At 40.3% G+C, this 21,996-nt stretch overlaps 1 protein-coding gene across 3 annotated transcripts in view; it reads right to left on the reverse strand.

Annotated features, from left to right (window-relative positions):
* Positions 1–64: 64 nt before the first annotated feature.
* The window catches only part of LOC149088313 (uncharacterized), a 148,652-nt gene continuing 126,720 nt past the window's right edge, over positions 65–21,996 (reverse strand). For all 3 annotated transcript variants that reach the window (XM_089246825.1, XM_089246817.1, XM_089246810.1), the window contains one exon: positions 65–10,373. In XM_089246825.1, the coding sequence (XP_089102951.1) occupies positions 9,123–10,373 (1,251 nt within the window). In that variant the 3' untranslated portion in view covers positions 65–9,122. The remainder of the gene's footprint in view (positions 10,374–21,996) is intronic.

Below are 21,996 nucleotides of genomic sequence, written 5' to 3' on the forward strand. Positions count from 1 at the left end.
TTTTACCGTTGTTATACGGGAATCAATGAAGGACACTCGGAAATGAGGACACATCAGACAGAGATCGAAACAGAGTATTACTTTATTCATCAACGAAGATATGTTTTAATTACATTCCTAGAATTCTCAGAGCACAAAATCAGAATCTCAACTTTTTCCGATTTGAAACAAGAAACCAAAGCCATCTCCAATTTTTTACAAATTCTTGTACCGTTACTAAGAAAATATTTGCAGTCGACGTTCGTTTTAAAACTGGTACAAATTTAGAAAGGAAACAACATAATATATATAATGAACTAGTTCAATGACGTCACTAAAAGAACCTTCGTTAGTGTGTTCCATCCAATTTCTTCGCGAAAGTTCTGATTCATCCTTATAGAGTACGCTACCAATGCGATAGTATAGGTATTTCTCACGGTCTTCGTGTACGCGTGTTACAATAAAAGTGATAAATCGGAGGTTATTAAATGCACAATCACATATCTCGGGTAACTTTGATAAATTTCACTAAATTCATCATTTTCACCGGCGCTCAAGGACATAATTTCCAAGTGAAGCTGAAGTTTGATAAACATGCATATATTACCCTTTAACAGTTTTGCCCAAATGTGGTTCGTGTACAGGGTGCCCCATAAATTCGTAAATAGTTTAAGAACTAATAAAAATTGAAGGAATTAGCTTATTTGAATGCGGTTTGCGAAAAAGTTATTCCCGCGACGGGGATTTTTTTTTTTTTGGTTCAGGAAAAAATAGTTGCACTTTTTGTCGACAGAGGGCGATGCAGTAAATCATATTACGGATTTCCAAACCCGAACCTTTTTTAAATCTGTCTTAAATGTTTGTAAAGTATCATCCGATGATTCGTGGCTGAGTAGTGTTGCGTTAACCAATGTCAATATCATGGTGAAAACCTTATATAAGCGCCAGTAAACATATGAAAGTTATTAATCGTACATCCTGCATTTTATTGCACTTTGATGTGCATACTTCCAGTGATCTGATTTCGTGCAGCGCCATCTATCGACAAAAAGTTTAACTGAATTTATTTCCTGTACCAAAATTTTTTTTTTTTTTGAGAACAACTTCGCAAACCGAATTCAAAAATAGACGCACTCAATTTTTTTAAAATAAATTTTTAAACTATTTACGAATTTAATGAGACACCTTGTATATTTATTCGTAGTCTCCATGAATTTAGCCATAAAAATCCAACCAAATGAAAATCTAAAAGATACATGAAAACATACAAAAATTATCAATCGCATAACGTTGCCGCTATGCGGTCGTGGGGCATCGTGATGGTCTCGCATAGCGGAGGTCCAGATTCTTACCCCGCCGACGTCCACACATCGCGGTGGTCGGCTGAAGTTAGTTTCCTATGGTTTTCCGACTTCAAGGCTCGAATGCGAACCAATCTCACATTTGAAGGAAAAAAGTCTCTTTCCAGAGAGCAATCGAGTCTCTATGATATTTAAAATTCACTAACAATGCAACAGGCAAACTAACTTGCCGATTTGTCTGCTTATGAATTCGGAAGCGAGATGGCAGCAACAAAACAGACTTCCCGTTAAGTCGCGTATACATTGGTGCGCCGATCTTGTAACGTACGACCCCCTGCAGCGGTTCTAATCCGCTCGTGGGTACACAAACTTTCTTTGTGTTCGTTGAAAAAACCGATTCCAGGTGGGTCCAGTGAAAACAGCTCAAGAATCGTTCGCAACACCGTAGAAATTACTGAACAACCAATTACGTATGCTTACATTGCATGATCCGCACGCCTTCAGGTACACAGCACGTTCCGACATGCACCAATTCATTAGAAATTCCGCAGAGGAACTTGTACGAGGTGCATAGCGCGGTTTAATAGTAACCTTCTAGAGGCGCGTATACATTAGTGCACGGATCATGTAATGAAAGCATTTGCAATTGGTTCTTCAGTAATTTGTACGGTGTTTTGAACGATTCTTGAGCTGTTTGAACTGGACCCACCCGGAATCCGTTTTTTCGACGAACACAAAGGAAATTTATGTGCCCACCATGGGCAGAGATTGAGATACGGAGGGGGAGGGGTGGTCCACCTATGGTGCCCACGAGGGGATTAGAACCGCTGTAGGGGTCGTACGTTGCAAGATCCGCGCACTAATGTATACGCGCCGTAATGTTGCTTTCTTCAGACATATCCACGTGTGCAAACATAACCAACATTACCGATTCAATTGATCATCCTAGACTGATTTTTATGCGTGATGTCCGGCAAACATGAGTAATTTATTGACGATTTATCATACATTCAGACACTCGACAACAGACACCCTTGGGAACGGAAATTTTATCCGCTTACCAGAAGTGACCGTTACTAAGTAACAAAATGTTGATTGAAGCCCGTCGACGTAATTAAAAAAAAGTTTCCATTAAAGAAATAGGTTCGAGAGGTGGAGGTGCCAACCCTCTTAATGTCCGACGTGTGGTTTCTGCTATAGATACAGATCCATAGCCTTCGACCGCAGGGCTTGGCGCTACATAATGACAGTGCCAAGCGGAAGCCCCACCCTACAACAGTAGAGTAAAACTATTCTGTCTCACGACGGATAATCACCTGATTTATCACTTTTACCGTAGAGGGTGCAGTTTATGGGAGGCCATGAACCAAGGATATCGAAGAATACGTATCCAGAGACGAATTTAGGGGGGTGGGGGAGCAAATATTGGAAATGAGTGGTGAAGAAAATTAATGGAATATGGTAGAGAAGGGTATCTATAGTCCACATTGCGGTAAAACCATAAACAAGCCTCTGCCGAGGAACTAGGTCAGTCATTAACTAAACCAGTGACCCTGGAGAGTTTTCACGGATGTCAGTGACCTAGAGAGTTTTTACGGATGTCAGTGACCTAGAGAGTGCGATATCGGGTTACTGAGCGGTCAAAAGAGTCACCAAAAAGTGCGCAAGCGTGTGAATGGCCTAAAGAGCGAAGGACTATGTCAGTGAGCAACCAAAAGACTGGCTAGAGAGGTACGGGACCAAATTACTAAGTGACCAAAGGAGTCTCACTCCTTTGCCACTTATTGACATAGGATTTACTTTTGAGTGAGATACCAGATCGCTGAGAGGCCGAAGAATCACGAGAAAAAGTGTGCAAACGTGTGAATGGCGTTTGCAGGGTGAGCAGACGTGTGCAAACGTTTGCATTTCTCTTGGTTTGCAGAGTGAGCCAACAAAATACTGGCCTTGAAAGTGAAGGGACCAGGTCAGTGACTAACCAAAAAAGTCATCTAGAGAGCAAAGGATCATGTCGGTGAGTGACCACAACAGTGATTTAGGATGTGAAAGCATGCGAGGGTCCAAAAGACTGTCCTAGAGCGCCAGAGGACAATGGAGGTATGACATTTGGTAATGACCAAAAGAGTTACCCAGAGAGCGAAGGACCACGTCAGTTAGCTACCAAAAGACTGGCCTAGAGAGTGTGCAAATATGTGAGATTGAGAAACAAACAAAAGGACGAAAGCCTAGGGCAGAAAATTTGAAGAACGAGGAGTGGTTAGGAAAATTAGATTGGAATGGGAGAAGGGCGAAAGAAATTGCGGTACCATAAATCCGCCTCTGCTGTACGTATCTGCGTGTGGAGGAAGACATCCTATACCTTTGGAGGTGAATCTAAAAATTAACGCGAATTTACAAGGCATTAGCGCTAAGCATTACACGTTGGCGTCTTAAGGCCATTCATTCCCAACTGGAAAGATCGATTTTCTAAAGCCTTGCTTCTAAACTTGATTTTTTTTCAATACTTTTGCACTCTTCTACGAACGTGAGGAGAATCGATCACAAGCCTAACATCAGCAAACTTTGAACATCATTTTTGAATCCTTTCTACTTTCAGAAATGGCATTTTTTTGAGAAACTTTTAACGCGTTCAGGAAATTGCGAACCTGTCGCCTAAAAAAAGCGCCATATTTGGGGAAAGATTACATCTCGCAACGTACAATATAATTTCGTACCAGCACAATATATATATGTACACACACAGCAAACGAAACATTAGTTATAATTTTTTTCGAGAATCCTCTTTGATTTTTTTCTTGGTAATTAATTATCACAATTTATAAAATGCCAAATGTTCAACGTTGCATATATATTAGTTAAAAAGAACATTGCAATAAATTTTCTTTTAAATATATATATATTTTTTGTTACCGGAAGTTCAATTTAACAACGGTGGTGGTGGTGGCGGCAAAAATTTCACTCGCGATGAGAAAAATTTCGAAATTTCTTAGTTACCAAATCTACCGTTTGGAGCAGGCGGTGCACAACCTTTTCAGTCCGCGGGCCAAAAACTTTTTCATAAATAAAGACCCGTATATTTTACGGGATATTCCCGTAATTTCGGCCATCCCAACTTTTTTATATAACATATATTTCCCGTTTTTTCCTCTATTTTCAGCAAGGCCTAGATGAATTTTCGGAGAATTAAGATTATTTTCATATTAATTATATTATGATAATTATGAATTTAATTGACATATAAATAATTATAGTCGCATAAATTTATTCATCTCACATGTTTATCAAACGTACGTTTTTTCTGCGAATTACATTTTTGACTATCCATCATTTTCCGCGATTAACAATTTTTCAGCAATTTTAGTGATAGTTGTGACAATTTTTCTTCCCTTTGACAATTGTTTTGGTTTTAGCAGGCAAACTTTACTCGCCTTTGAAAATTTTTCGGCTATAGTTGGCAGCAACAATATCCCGCGTTATTATGAAAGGAATATGGCTTATGGTGTTGAGTCTATTGATACTTTCCTACCGGAACACCTTTCGTGGGCAGGATGAACCCCCTCCCCTCCACTGACGGGTCGCATTTGGCTCGCGGGCTGGAGGTTGTGTACCTCTGGTTTATAACGTCGCTTTATTATTTTACGAGTAAAACTTCCATTATAATAATCAACTCCCTTAACGTTTCTTATATTAATAGCTTGGACTATTTTTAGTGATGAATGTGCTTAAAATTGTGGATAATCCCATTAGCTCAATCATTGGTTTTTGAGAACGTCTTGTAGGAAAAAAAAATAATGCAATGTCAAAACAATGTCTACAAAGACGATAACATGGGTTATATTGAAAGATAGTAGCATAATGCATTAAATGTACCTAGCATACTCTGAGAGAACCACACATGCCTGTTTATGGAAGTGCTATACCGTCGATAAGGGATTGCTCCAATTACTTTATCTATTTTTTTACGAAGGAGATGCTTTTCGCTGTCAGCTTGGAGACGCCGTAGTTGGCTGAAATTGGTTTTCTGCGGTTTTCCAACTTCGAGGTGCAAATGCGAACCGATTTCCCATTTTAAAAAAGAACTTCCATCAGACGTATAATATTTAAAATTTACGCAAAATGCGTGATATCTTACCACTCGGGAGAAACACACAATAATGGAAACGCACCCAGATTGTTAGGTACACATGCCCACTTCCAGCACAACTCATTCGGTAGTAAGTTGCTCGTGGCAATAGACCGGAATCGTGCTGGGTTTGAAAGAAAGAAAGCAACATCTGGACTCCACAGCGTAAATTTCAATGAGTTCTTTGGCAGAGCCGTCTTGAAAGCATCATGGGTTCCCGGGCCAAGTGGTTTTTCTGAGGCCCTACCTAGCAAATTCTCGAAAAATTCGACCATATTTTTCTGAGGCCCCTCGTCTCTTGAGGCCCTCGGGCCGTGCCCGGGTGGACCCATGCGTTAAGACGGCACTGTCCTTTGGCCCATAATGATTTGGAACAGTTATTTTTCTCCCTCTACTCTCGCTGATGTTCAATTTTGTAAATGAAAGAGATTGTTCATGTGTGGGGAGGGAAAAGAAAAAAGGGAGAAGGAACACAAAAAGGGAGGGAAAAGAAACACATCCTCACCCCCCCCCCCCCCGTTTTTAAATTCTGAGGAAAGTTGCCGTATTTGGCAACTTTCTGCGCCTGAAGAAGGAATTTTAACTTCTAGTCAGACGAGATTGGACTGGGATCGCAGTCCCCGATTAAAATGTGTTAAATTTATAAATAATCATGTGTGGTTCTCTCACTATACGCAGTTACATTTAGATATCTTTAGCCTGGGCACCCTGTACATAGTCAAGCATTTCGGGTTGGGAGCGGACAGTATCTGCAGGCTCCCTTCTCTGGAACGGTCTTGGTACCTCTTGTGGCAATCGAAGCGCGAAATAACGTTAACTTATTCTGCAAGTTTTAGTACCAGTCTCTCACGCGAAGAAATCACTAATACCACTTTTCTAAAATGGGAAGCAAGGAAAAAACATTGGAAAAATCACAGCTATAAGTGATAAACTACCAATCCACAAAGAATGCGTCGTTTCAATTAAATGATGATCGATTAACGGCATCTCGAATAAACGGAATCGATATATATATATATATATATGATCGGTAAAAACTTTGATTACTGTCCTAGATTTTTTTTTTTTGTTTGGCAGCCAAAAAAAAAGCTGTTCATTTCGCACCACAACCATCATCACTGAATATTTCACACTTTTTACAAACGCTTTGAAGTAACAGAAATGAAGTTGTTCCTATAATTCAGTTCGTAACATGCGCTACATCATAATAATAACAATATTATTATTGTTTGTTATTATAGTATCATTATAGAGTTGCGAGCTAAGCTACGATTCAGCTCCGAAAACGGAAGTTTCCTTTAAAAAAAGAAAGAAAGAAAGAGACATGCTCTCCTCTATAGTCGTATAATAACTATCGGGACGTGCCTTTCGTTCACGCTATTATTATTATCATCATCATCTATAGTGTATTCGTTACAACATTTTCACGCCGTATAAAAACTTTAAAAGCACAGAAAACGTTACAATATTTGAATGGGGAGGAAAGAAATATTTCTCCTCTTTCTCAGTTTTAAGAAAGTTCCCCAGGGCAGGGGTCTTCAACCTTCTAGACATTGCGGGCCGGCCAACAAGTTACGCTGCACTTTTAAGAATTTTAAGAAGGTATCCCCCCAGCAGATTCACGAGAACTTGATGCAACGTCGTCAACTTAACTGGTCAACGTGTGGGCTAGCGAAGTCCGTCTTCAGGACCCAAAGTCAAACAGAGGCCTATAAATTATTGAATAACTTTAATATTTAATGAAGAAAAAGTTAAAGAAAAATAGTTTTCATGAATTTTGGAATTTTTACATTTATTCCATTCTTTTATTGAACATCGATTTCAGCAGTTTTCAAATTTGGCCCGGGGGGGGGGGGGGGGCTCGCGAGAAGAGGGGCCTCACAAAAACAAGAACTGGTTGAATTTGAGAATTTTCCAGGTAGAGCCCGAGAGAAATTACTTGGCCCGGGGGCCCCCGGGTGCTCTTAAGACGGCCCTGTGGACGAAAAATTGCTCCGAGGGGAAATGCGTTGAAGACCCCTGTTCTAGGGTGCCGCGCGGCTCCAATGCACAAAAACTTTCGGGTTAATAATAAATATACACAATTTTGTTTTGTTCTTTTCGAAAAACTACCGCACATGCGTATTGTCGTCGTTTCTTCCTTTTTTTTTGGTATTAAAAAGAGTTCGAAATCATGCACGAAATTGTTCCGGGCTATCTCATCTATATTTCCCGGAATTTACTATATGAAGCAGGTCGAAGCGAACAAATCGCTCGGCCCCCAAAGGGATATTAAATATTGTATGTAAAACTTTTCAATTCTACAATATCTCCATTTTTTCAAAGCTAATACTGTATGTACGGGGTGTGCCATAAATTCGTGAATTATTCAAGAATTCATAAAAATGAAAAGAATTTGTCTTTTGGAATGCGGTTCGCGAAAAAGTTATTCACACGAAGGGGGCATTTTAAAAAGGATTAAAACCAGTTTGAATTTTGCGAATGTGGGGACACTGCACGAAAGCAAATCAGAGATTTTTTTGCACCTGAACTTTTCTTCAAGCACTTCTGTGCGTGAAACGTTTGTAAAGCTTCAGCCGGCGACTCGTGATCGAGGTAAAACAACTTCACCAATAGTGCTTTATCCACTTATGAGAACCTTACGTAAGCATGAGTAACAGGAAAAATTCAGAAATCGTACACCCTGCATTTTATAGGACTCTTATTTGCATATTTCCCGTGATTTGCTTTCGTGCAGTGTCCTCTATCGACAAAATTTTGAACTAAATTTCTTTTCCTGTACCAAAAAAAAAAAGAAAGAAAAAGAAAAAATCCCCCTTTGCAAGAATATTTTTTTCTCAAACCACATTAAAATGTACCAATTTTTTCAATTTTTATGAATTCTTAAATTATTTACAAATTTATAGGACACCCTGTACTTGACTAACATCCCAATAGTAATAAAAAAGAAGAGCGACGATGAGCTCGCGTTCATGGCATTCTGGATCCGGAGATCGTTTGAAATTGCGTTACAATTAGTTCGTTATTTCACCGATAGGAGGGTGAAGAGTCATTCTGCTGGATGTCCGTTCGCATAATTTTGCAGTTCCTTGAGCACACTGACGCGAGTGACCAGTCCAAAATGCGGCCTGTTTTTTCTTCGATGGTGTCTGTTCGGCTAAACTATCTTTCTCTGAAAGGCAAAGAGACAGACATAGTCATCATAGGTTACCATCTCAATCGAAAATTCGCACCAACAGTTTTTTGCATTGTTCGACCAAGTAAGTGGTGCTGACGCGTCTCATCGACAGTTCGTTCGAATGAAAACGTTCAAAAGGGGTTGGGGGTGGGGGGATAATAATCGTCGAGCACCTCAAAGGTAAAAAGAAAAGAAGAATGTACGGAATATATATATACAACAGTGTATATCGCACGGTTGCTGTACTCATTTGCATCTCAACGTTGTCTAATTCTAGTTGTCTAAATTTCGATTGCGAAAAGTCTTTTTTTTTTCTTTTATAAAGTGACACCCCGTACTGTGTTGTACGCCGTAATGAACCTCGTTCAGATGCATTATAGTACTATAGATATTTCTTCATGGGTGTCAAATGTATCAAAGTTTGTCGAAAAGACACTTGAAGGAGAAACGAAAAAATATTTCCGCTCGGAGCCACGTTTTTTTCCTGATCGTGTTTTTGGTTATTATGAGCTATAATTAGAATAATTATAAATATAGTAATTCAGAGGATATCCGTCTCGAAGACTTTGCTGGCAGCGCTATGGGCTTTCGCGGTGGCGGGGCTGACGTTCGACGCCGGGGTGTTCGGGGTCGAATTGATAGTGATTCCAGTGATGGGATTCGACAGGGAGCCCGTGATGGCCAAGTGCTGCATGGATCCCGAGGCCGGTGTCAGCGACAGCGAGGCCTTCGACAGGATGTTGCTCTCGCTGCCGGTCTTTTTCAGGTCGCCCTTGGCCGAATGCTTGGCGAACACCTGGCCCCGTTGCATCTGTTGCAGGCGGGTGTACTGCTCTTGGAGCTGCTTCTGCTTTCGCAGCAGCTCCTGGTGTCTCTGCTCGAGCAGCTCCTGTCGGTTCCTCGGCAGCGTCGTCTGGTGCTGCTGCTTCTTGAACACCTCGTCGTCGCTGTGGATGATGAGTTGCGCCGCCGCGGCCTTCCTGCTCTGTTCCAGCTTGGCCGCCTGCAGCGCGGCCTGGACGCCCTCCTGGGAGTTGACGCTCTCGCTGCTGCTGCTGTTGCTGGACAGCTGGTCTCTGGGCTGGTCATCGTCGTTTATGGCGCTCGTTCTTATTATGACCTCGCTCTCCTTGACGGGCTCTTCTCTGGACGGTGCCCTGGTGGACGCCGTCTGTCTTAGGGTCGGGTGGTGTTCGGGGATTTTGGTGTTGGATGGAACCGAGCTGCTTCTTCCGTACGTCGTACCCGGTCCGCGACTCGTGTTTTTGTATTGCTTACCTGCCGTGGTGATGGCCGCCGTGGGTGAAGTCATGGGGGATTTGCTTGTTGTTCTCGGAGGCGGGGGAGGAGGAACTTTCTTGACCGCTAGCGGCGGTGGCGCATCGAGACCGTTCACCATTTGCTTGAGGTTCGGCGAAGTTCGGCTGGGAACTTCCAACGAAGTCGGCGACAATTTTCTTTCCGTCAGAATTTGCGCCGTCGGGGACAAGCTTTTGCCGCTGGAACTGACCTGCAATTTATTACTCGTTTTAGCTTCCGGGGTCGGCGATTTGGAAGATGGCGGTCCGTACCCGTGTATGGGTGAGCGAACCGGGGAGTCGGCACTCGGGTAGGAAGGTAGTCTTCTCTGCGGTCCCAGCAGGCCGGGTATGACATCCCTCTTCTGCTCGGCCGGTAGATTGAAAGTCTGTAGTTCGCTGAGTAGAGCGTCTAACGCCGTCTCGCCTCTCCTCTGATGTCCATCCGGGGGCACGTGGATTACTGTATGGCCGTCGAAACTACCACCACCTCCCTGAAATGCATGCAACACGGTGAGAATGTGAAGAAAGTGAAAAAAGTGCATTTCGAGCTTGTACTTTAATGACTTTTTATAAACAAATGAAAGCTATTAAATATATTGAACGGATCGTTCGTGGGGGGGATCACTCAGATCGATTACGGACCAGGTCCCAGAACTTATTATACAGCCAGTTATTTTTGTTTTTTAATTGACTGTGTTTAAGGAGGGGGGGGGGGGCGGTGGGAAAGAACGAGATTGTAGAGCTTATCAAAATAAACAATTAGGGACGAACAGGTAGAATATTCAGGGTGCGTTGTGCAGTGAAAGCCAAAATCTACAAGAAATTCTCGGAAGCATCGTGAGAATATTGCAAGAAAAGACACAAACCACGAAATTCAAGTCGTTTCAAGTGATGCGAAATACGATTATTATCGCAAACAGCAGCACTTCCTGAGGTAAATGCGATTAAGCTTTTCACTAACGATAAAACGGTGAAATTTCGTAGCAAAAAAAAAGCAGCAGTGAAATTAAATTACGCTACCAAAAGTTCTATAGCGAGCAAAATAGATTTTTTACACTGATGATAACGATAATGACCGTTATATGTACGGTATCACATAAATGTTAAAGCTCATACTTATTCACTTATTATTCAGTAAAAACCCTTCGAGACAAGCATATTCAGCTTCGATTGAAGCTGATCTTTAACGGTGTGTTTTGTGAATCGAACTTCTGAAGTTAACAGCACGTGTAGTCTCTATTCTCGGAATTTAATTCATTCTCGCTTGGGGGCGTTACTATCATTTGGAATGCATTATTAGGAATAAAGTACGAGGAAAAATACGGCTTTTTTAGGCCTCGTTTTCACGCATCAGACGGGCAAGAATCACGCAGAATCGGATTCAAAGGTGTATGAAAAAATTAGCTCAGTGTTCTCGCGTATACGTAGGGTTACCAGACTTCCTCATTTACCTCCTGAGGACATGTCCTCATTTTTTATGCGTAATTTTACGCGTCCTCATACGTTTTTGAAATTTCTCACCTTTGTTTATTTTCAGGTTCAGAAACTTTTTTCCTTTTTAGAAGGAAAATGTTGACACTGTGAAACCAATATCTGTTCATCAGTGTGCGTGTTTATTTGGTTTTCGCACACATTTGTACACTTTGAGGAAACCCAGGGCTGTATTTACCCATCATTAAAGGGGTCATTCAAGTATTACGTCAGCATCTATGGGGTAGGGGGGAGGTTTCCGATTTGCTGACTTTTGATGACAGGGGGGGGGGAGTAGGAGGGAGGGTTTGGATGATTCTTACGTCATCAACCACCCTTTATGAAAATATAAAATATTCTTAATGGCATCTTACTCGGTGAACGAGAAAAATCTTTCGCTAGTTTGTGGGCACCTGAACTAACATTCTCCCTAATGATAAATCCCTTACAGAGCCACTTCAGCGATCTCTAAATGTTTCAAGGATCCTTCACGTGCTCAGGAAATATGTCCGGGCCGCTTAAGTGCTCAGGAACTGTGCAACGCATCACCCAAGTGATCCGTAATTCTGTAGTGTTTGGTCAGAACATGATATCTCCAATAAATGTCTTTTTCATCTAAAAGTAAATCTTGATAATTATAACTAATTAGAAGTGGGATAAATGCACAAACACGTGCGTGCGGCTAAACAACATGCTAATGTGTGATATTTTCATTTGTATTTGTGTGTATGCTTCATTTTTCATTTAAATTACAATGAAATGCTTATATCTCAAAAATGTGATTTTGGAGTTATCATGTTTTGACCAAACACCACAGAATTATGCCACGGATCACTCTAAAATCGTGCCACTTGTCACTCAAGGGATCTCTAAATGTGCCACGGATCGTTTAAGTGTTCTAGAATTGTGTGGCGGGTTACTATGTGATTACTGAATGTGCCACGGGACTACTTCAGTGATCTGAAAATGTGCCACGGGCCTCTTAAATGCTCTGGAATTGTGCGACGGGTCATTTAAGCGCGGTCTGTAAATGTGCCGCTTAGTTCATTTTTACAAAATTGGGTTTGAGGGGGCAAGTTACGTCAGATAACCTTCAGAGCCACGTTTGGTCCGCGGGTCAAGGCATATATGGCTTAAAGGGTGGGTCGCAATGAATTTCTTAAAAGAAATTTTGAGCTCTTACCCTTCAAATAGCGTTGAAATTAGCAGAAATCGATTATAAATTAGAAATTTTCTTTCGAAATTTAATTTTTTTTAAAAGGTTTTTTACATAAAAAATTTTTTTTGTGTGGGAGGGAGGCGCACGAGCCCCCTATTCCCCTCCTCCCGCGTACGTTTCTGATCCCACCAATATGCGTTAGGAGGTAGGGGGCAGTGCTGACAAGGGGAGAGGGGTTCGAAGATTTACTGACTTTTGCTGGCAAGGAGGGGAGGGGGGTAAAAAATGGCTGAAAATTTGCTGAAGTAATACTTGAACGGCCTCAAAGACACCCCTCTCCCCACCAAAAAATAAATAAAAATGATGCCTACGAAAAACGTGTTTTTGTTTTGACTGGAAAACCATTGCTGTTCTTTGTTGGCACAGAGGCACCATCTGTTGTGAAAATATGCAAGTGGTGTTGCCAAGAGTGCACGGGCACGTGTGTCCTCATTTTTTACCTTCGGAATTCGGTGTGTGTGTGTGTAACCGTAGGTCATAGTTTCCTAAACTGTTTGCTTCTCTCTCTCTCTCTCCTCTCTCTCACCCTCTTCTTCAAAAAATTTTTTCCTCATCGCCCCCCAACTCTAAGAACCTGTACTGAACCCACAGCTTCTACTGCCACCGAACTTTTCCATTGCCCACCCCTTCCGGGGGGATATGTTGCCTATTTTTGGAAACATTGCTATGGGTCGAAAAAAATAGCAATAGCAGTTCTGTGTTTTAATTGGAAAACAATTGTTGTTTTTTTTGGTACATAGGAGCCATGCTACGGTGCTCGTAACAAGATGTGCGTTGTGGCCAGCCATCTGTTGTGAAAATATATAAGTGATGCTGACAAAAGTGCACGTGTCCTCATTTTTTAGATTTTGAATTCGGTAACTCTAGGTCAAAGGCCGAAAGAACATAGTAATAGCAGTTCTTGTGTTTTAGTTAAAAAACGATTTTCGGGGTTTTTAAGAATAGTGGTGCCATGTGTTAACTGAGACAAATGAGTCGGTACCAATGTTCGCCAATACGCATCAAAATGCAATTTTACTCCTCCGAATTTCGTGAAAATACTCCTTCAAATTTTAGAAAGTTTTTGTTTAAATGGAATTGACAGTATATTTCTCTGTTTTTCATTAATAAAAAACACCCCTCATTTCACAAAACTACCCATTAAACATTTGGAGAGGAGAGAAATTTTTTTATCCTTCAAAACTACTCTTTTTTTTTTCAGATGACACTGGACGTTCGTTTCAAAGACGCCAGAGGAATGCGTCTTTGCAACGAACTGATTTTGAAGTTTTCGTATATCTGTGTGGTAACTCTATGTACGTGCCACGATTGTATCTCTGTCCTCCCATCGAAAAAAGACCAGTGAGCGAGGCAATAAAGTGAAATCAGATTGAGTTTCGAACCAAAATTTTTTCAAATGATTCCGGATGGAAAGTAATAATAATTGGATTAAAAAAAAAGGTACGATTTCGTGCGCAACATATATTTTTATTTAATAATCAACGCGTTCGAGTTTCTTTCATTTGTGAAGGTGATAAAATGATGAGAATTTTAGGTGGTGAGGCGTTTATTTCTTAAACGAATCCAATACCGACACACACAAAAGAAGCTCTCAGCAGCGTCCGATTGATCACTCTCCAAGAGGTATTAAAACACGAAGATGGAAAAATTAAAAAGGGACGCATTTCCAATCAAAATTTATGGCAAAATAACAAATAAAGCCGCAGTCAAAAGTATCGCCGCGACGGAGCGGGGCAAAAAGGGTGGTGTTCGCATATGTGTGTGAGTGTGTGTGTGTGGAAACAAAGTTATTACGCATGCACGAAATGATAAAACATGATAAAAAAAATAAACATCGTCGGAGGTGGTTTTTCTCCCCTCTTTTGGGCTTATATTAGTACATGCTGCAAAACAAGGCAAAATGGTTGATTAGAAATAACCGAAATTCTATTTTTTGGCACTTCCACTACTACTACTAATAATAATAATAATTGGCTGCGGGGCTGATCAAGCTTGTGTGAGCAAATATTTTGTCATTGACGGTGTCTAAAAATAATGCTATATGTCCACGAGGTCCAATCGCGTTTTTGATTTTGAAACTAATGGAATCTCCCGAGTTACAGATTTGAAAGACCCATCATGTGTTTGTTACGGTAAATGCGATGTGAATTCGGTTATCATTCATAATCGTGCATAATCGCCGACCATTTTGGTAAGTGTGATAAATTTCCCTAAATTTATCACTTTTACTGGTGATTATGCATTTGTAAACATGGAACAAATCGTACTAAATTCATCACATCTGCTGGTAATTATACATAATAGCCATTTTGCATTGGTAAATATGATAAATCGGTTCCATTGCCGTTGTAAGATTTATTTTTTAGACGAATTTGCTGTGAGCCCGAGTGTGAAAAGAATGTAATGAACTCTATGATTTAACAAATTTTTCCGAACATCTCTAAGATAACTCCTATTTGCCAAATTCTGAAATCAGAACTCTATATAACGATCCCCCCCCCCCTCCGACGTAAGGAGCTTTCATTTAAAATTTTTAGATCGTACCCCGATATAACGAATTCTCATTTAACAAACTCTTTGATTTAACGAATTTTTACAACTTTTGTAATTATAAAATTAGACCTCGACATAACAAACTCTTTTCTTTTTAGGAATTCTATAATCGGACCTCGATATAACGGAGTACTATTTAACAAATTTTACGATTTCACACCGATATAATGTGAACTCTCATTTAACAACCTTAACACTTAACTGTAACCGACGAAGCTTGCGTATTATATATAATCGCCGGTAAAAAGTGATAATGTTTTTAGTATTTATCAAATTTATAGCAAGGACGCTTGGGTATTATGCATAACCGCTGGTAAAAGTGATAAATTTACCAAATTTATCGAGATGATTGGTGACTATGCATAATGACTGATTTATCACATTTACCGTGACATTGACTCCGTGGTTTTGTTACCTTCGGGTGTCGATTAAACTAAGCAAGAGTTTTGGCTGATGGTCTGTAGTATTTTTGGGCTTTGTCGGTGAAGATGAGAAGAAAAAGCGGCCGAATTCTCTCGTGCACTCATCGATCGAGGGATGCGGTATAGCCGGAGAATGCGCATGGCTGTCGACCCACGCTATTTCTGCAGACAACAACCGCCACGTCGATGGCAAAACACAATAAAACACTCTTATTTTTCTATCGTTGCCGAACGGAAAAGAAGGAAAAAAGTTAATCGTAACACCCGAAAAGACCCTGCGCCAGAAGCAGTATCATCCGCCGATCTCTGATGCATTGTTTATTAGAATTTCGGGTACCATATTCAAAGCATCACGAACCAAATCCAGCGCTCACCAAGGTCTATTTTCAAAGATATGTCAAATTTTTTCACGCCGCCGTAGGTCGCTGTATCCATCGCACGCTTTCATTCATGTGTTGGGCAAAGCCTACTTGTTTTCATCTACACTTTTCCACGTTGTCATTCTAACGGCATCCGGGACTTCCTAAGAGTCTGGCACAATTAATGTTAATTGCTATGCAAGGTCATCAGATCCCCACGTATGTTCGTGAGCTATTTTCCAGGCGCCGTTTCTACGAACTTTGGGGGATTAAATAGGAAATAAATTGGAAAAATGTGTAATTTTTTCACTTCGGAATTAAATCGAGAACCCCAAGAATTCCTGCGAATCCAAGAATTGCATTTGTCAGTTTGTTAATTAAAAACTCTTTTTTAAGGCCCTCCGCACACGAGACGATTGGTCCGAAACGCTCGTGACGAAAATTAAATGATCTATCCGCTTCGGAATTTGTAGTGAAACCTCGTTACAACGATACTCGACATAACGATAAATCCCTCTGCAATGATATTTTTTCAAATCTTGGTAGGAATCGTGTGCCCTCTTCGTCTAGGTGTACCTCATCTTTAACGGTTTTAACTGGCTTTTAATGATTCTTCTTTCAAGTTCAGACCTGAGGTACTTGACGCACATATCGACCCAAATTAATTAATTAGTTTATTTTTCTTCTTTTTAAAGGGCATTTTGACGTACAAATCAATCAAAAAAATTTTTTTTCAAATTGTTTTCGCTCAACTGTAAAGAGGCGATGGTCTAAACTCTTCTCAATACAACGGTATTCTTTACTTCGATAACCCCCCCCCCCCCCCCCCAATAACGACGTCTTTTGACGATATTTGAGGAGCTTATTTTCAAAAAAGCGAACATTTCCATTCCCCCCCCCCCCGAAATGCACTTCTTTCTTTTTAACTGTTTATGAACCTTTGGGATAAGCTCCGTCAGATTATGTAACCGGGATTATTCAAACGGAAATATTTTTGGTATAAATTCCAAGTTATATAGTCGTTCCCATCGAAATGCAACATATCAGGGGCGTAGCCAGGAATTTCGTTCGGGGGGGGACCAAAGTGACAGAACAATGGATTTGGCCATCTTTTTCCCTTTTTTCGGTCATTTTCTCACATTTCGGGGGGGACCAGACCCCCAAGTCCCCCCCCCCTGGCTACGCCCTTGCAACATATCCACCTTTTTCATACACTTCGGTATGTTTCATTCTCGATAACGGACACCCATGAGACCAAGAATTTTTTCCGCTAACGAATAGCAAGATACATTTGAGTCCCGTCGATGTAATTCCACTGCGGAACGATCGCGTTTCTTATGTACGACGAGAGGGCTGTAACGGTACCTTAATAGGCTAGTTAAAACCTTCCGGAATCAACAGGTGACGTCGAAGTTTCCAATTTTTGAGACTTTGACCAGCTCAGATTTTATATAAGCAAAAGGTAACATTTGCACTAATTTTCTTTCAAAATGGAACATTCCCAAAAATTAATGTGGATAACTCTCGCGAATGTTGATCGAGAATTTCTATTTTGTTATGTGCAGTAAAATAATATTTTAAAAAAAGTTACCAGAGCTTAAAAGTAATAATACCATTGGGTTTATTTGAAAGTGAATTTGAAATTTTCAAAAAATGGGCCAAAGTAGCCCGTGTTAACGGTTCCTTTCATTTCTTTTTATCGTGTTTTCTCATCTTGTTTTTGTAATCCCCCATTTCTTGCGTTATTTCATTTAAAATGATAACATTTGAATACGGCGAATTTTAATGGTAGATAGAGTAGAGCATTGTGTTGATTATGGTTGTTTCATTCAAGGTACGTCTACATATTCTTGCTCGCTTTGACCGTGGAGTGTGTAAATGAATAAATTCGCCAACCTTTTGTGTTTTCCTTCTTCTCACCCCCCCCCCCCCCCCACGGTTGCGTTTTTGGTCTTCGCTATACGAATGTCAGGAGGCGCAACTCAAGTCTTTTTGATGTACCGACCGTTCATGGGTTTGGCATTCGTCTAGTACACGTTGTTTGGCTTGCAATGAAATATATCGTGGTAGCCGTGCACATTGATGAAAAATTTCAGCAAATCAGTCGAGGGAGGACAAAGCACCCGCGTACTATGGGTTGTTCTTGAGTATGATTGGTATTCGAGTTGATCAATATATTGACAGGAATCTGCATAATAGCGAACTCGATTATAATGAATCTCCGAATATAACGAAAGAAACTCGATTCCCTGAAGTTAATTATAACGGGGTTGACTTCAAATAACTATACTTTCATTAGTAAAGTGTAAAATAAAAATAAACGAATAAAACTTTCATTAGAATAACAACAACGCCATAGGGGGAAGAAACTTGGAATTAATTTAACCTCGTTAAGATCACGGGCATAATATTACGTCCAAACACCAGTGGAATAAATTCAAAGAAGTTGCCTCTGTGTTTTCTTTCCTCTTTTCACCATCGCGAGGCTTTATAGTAACCCTATCTCTAAGAAGAAGTTTCTCTTTCTTTTTGAGCGAAAGAGAACACGTAGATTAAGGATGAAAAAAGAGGACTCGTTTAAAATTCTTTTATCTACCTTATATATTATACTTTCTGCCTTTTATATATTTTTTTCTTTCCCGCTTTCTTCTTTTTCTAACGTGCGGTTGGGTTAGCACAAGGTTACCAGGTTCATCGCCGATTCGTCAAATAGAGATAACCCAAATTTTTTGCTAAAACCTTGTACGTGAGGTGGTTGATTATTGTACGTCGTTATTATTATTTATCTAATGCTAGCGGGCTTCTGACACTGATAATAAATCTGAGATCTGACCCCGGTCAACTTCTTTTTTTTCTATTGCACATATTTGGAGTTTGCAAATCCGTTTATAAACACCAAACTCACACAACGAGATTCCTCTTCTCCGAGTGTGTTATGGTTTCGTGTTTGAATGGGATGTGTGTGTGTGGGGGGGGGGGCGACATACTAGGAGGTACGGGAACATTTTGTATCGCCCTAGAAGACTTCGTTTGGCGAAGGAATCCATAATTTGCTCGACACGCGACGACGTCGTGCCATCACTCATCAGTAAATGAAGTTCGTAAGTCGAAGACAAAGTGAAGAGTCGTGAATGTGTACAGCTGTACGCCCATGTTGATGTGTGAGAATCTTTCGACGAATCGCGTGATTCGCTTGGAATCCATGAAGGTTGATGTTCAGATTTCTGTTTTTTTGTTCTCGTTCCAGGAAACGCAACGAAAGGATCGAACATAAAATGTTTCATTCGGAAATAAAAGAGGGGAAAAAACGATTCTTCTATTCGATCGGACCCCACAAACGTAAAAAATTGCGAACAACCCTCAAGAAACACAGAAACTAATTTTGAAAGTGGGAAACAGACTTAACCGACGAGAAATTAAGAGAAGCAATGACATTCGAAAGACTCGAAGACCACGAAAACGCACTCCTCGCAATCAAATTCACACGAGAATCGGAGAAGGGCCACTCGCGCGCGCGCGTGCACATTCTCACCTACATACAAAGCTGCATTAAGAGTAAACTTACAAAGTAACTTACAAGCGGCTTTGCCTACATACTACGACATTCATATTCAACGTTTTGCCCGAAGATTTAACAAAGAAATCAACGAGTCTCTCGGCAGTTGAAATGCGTTAGAAAAATGAACGAAATAGGAATTAATAGACATCAAGGAATAGAAGAACGAAATCCTGGCGGTTGTGAGTTTCAAACACTTGAAATAAATACATGCGATCAATCGATGTACATGTTACGGTAAATGTGATAAATCTGATTATTATTCGTAGCAAAACGGTTAATATGCACAATCTCCAACCATTATGGTCAGTTTGATAAATTGTATGAAATTTATAACATTTGCCGGTTATTATGCATAATTGACATTTCGTGTTGGTAAATATGATAAATCCCCATTGCCGTTATAACATTTATTATTCTAATGACTGTACTTCTGAGCAGAGTCCGAACCGGATATAATGAACTCTCATCTAACGAATTTTTCCGAACAACCCCGAAATAACTCATATAATTAACTCCTATTTGGCGAATTATGAAATTGAATCTCGTTCGAACTAACTCCTGTTTAACAAATTTAACGATCGAACCCCGATATAATCATCTCCATTTGATTTTGTCACATTCAACGTAACATGCGTACTTGAATGCAAATTGTCCGTGTCTGTGAACGATGATATTTAAATACAGGAAGGAGCAAAATAAAAACACGAACACCAGTAAACCGCCACAATGTCTCAACCATTTGTCTGGAACAGATGTCTGCTCAACCCAATGTCCGCAAAACGAGTTGAGAATCCAATTATATTCTACAAGTACTAATTATATTCATGTTTTAGGTTAACAAAAAATAAAATAGATACACTCAGTCTCTACTACTACTTAACCGTACATGCACCCCGTACACATTCCTCTGCGGAATTTCTAACGATAAGCACATGCCGGAATGTGTCTTCTGAGTGTATGTGTGGCCCCACAACGTATTTATGTTGCCAGAGTTGTGCTTGTTTCGTGCTCTGCTAGTGCTGCCAATTTCCTTTGAAGTGAAAATTTTAAATGCTTGAATATTTCATCTTATGTAAGTATCGTGTTGTAGGTGGTCTGCCTGCTGTCTGCGGAGAGATTTTCCGAATGGGAGACCGGTTCGGCTTCCTCTAGTTGGAAGATACACACACATACAGATGCCCATAACCATAAATTAGTGGTCCGTCGAATTCTTTCAGACATTTTACTGGTTCTTGAGCTGAGGAAAGCTGATTCATTACATGCGTGGGATAATAATTAAAAAACATTGAGAATGCTTTTATTAAAAACTCGCAAACGCAAACTACGTTAAGTCCAGCCACGGATGAAAGACGAAAGTTAGGGCTTTGTGTGTTTGTTAGATAAACAACACATTTGATGGCCACTGTGGTGATCGAGTCGTGATAGTGACGGACTCGAATGGAAGCTGACACCCTCCCCCCCCCGGTTAGAAAGCCTCGCCACAGAGAGCAATACGACTACAACAAATACGACGACTGCACAAATATTCAATCATCGCACTTCACTCATAGTTTGAAATCTAGATGGCAGCACTAGAAAATCAAAATCTAGATACCCAGACAGACTGTTCGGTGCTCGCACTTCACTTGGTAGTAAATTGCCCGTGGCGATAGAACCGGATTTATGATCAATTAAAAAAAAAAAAAAAGAACACATTTGATGTTTTATCGCGTTAAATTTTCGGCACGGCAAGAAATTCAAGAGATGTCACAAGACGGGTTCCAGCTTATCTCCGAAGGATTACATGTGATGATGGGTGAACTTCTTACAAGTCAATGAAGACCATTTCAAAACAGATCATGTTTGGTATAATTAGCTTTTGAGTAACACCAGTTCTCTTTGACTCTAGACCTCGTAATGCGAAAATTGGTGAGCGATGGGAAAAATCATGTATAACAAAATTCACCGCACTACACACCAAAGTTTGCGACAGGCGTTACCCAAACCAGAAGGAAGAAAAAACATTTTTTTAAAAGTCCCGTAAAAAATGGAAATGAGTGTAAAAAAAGAAAAAGAGATAAATCCGAGATAAAAGAAAAAAAACATCAAAAGAAGAAGCCGCAACAAAACAAAGCAGCGTCGCAAAAACTCGAATAAACTACTAAATGTTTACTTATAATATCCACCGTCGTTGTTGAATGATCACGCCGTTCGTTATTCGACATAATTTCAAGGCTGAAAACGTTGAGAAAGCTCATTCAATAGTTCTTTAGGCAACGCAACATCACAACTAAAGTATATAGTTATTCACTATAATCTCACGCTCCGTAAGACGATTCAACGAGCTTTCGATTGTCTATCCACATCGGGACGACTAAATTTCAGTCCGCGGGCTAGAAACTTAAATATATATTTGGCGACCAAAATGACCCCGTATTTCACGGGTCATTTCTATAATTGTGGCCATCCCAACTTTATATAAATGCCCTGTTTTTTTTTCCGCATTTTCAACTTGACTTCCTTGAATTTTCGACCAAGAATTGAGATTGCTTC

The sequence above is a fragment of the Pholcus phalangioides genome, unplaced genomic scaffold (genome assembly GCF_987345545.1).
Source record: "Pholcus phalangioides strain wild (caught in Gottingen) unplaced genomic scaffold, Ppha-v1.0 ptg000003l_1, whole genome shotgun sequence".
Lineage (NCBI taxonomy): Eukaryota > Metazoa > Arthropoda > Arachnida > Araneae > Pholcidae > Pholcus > Pholcus phalangioides.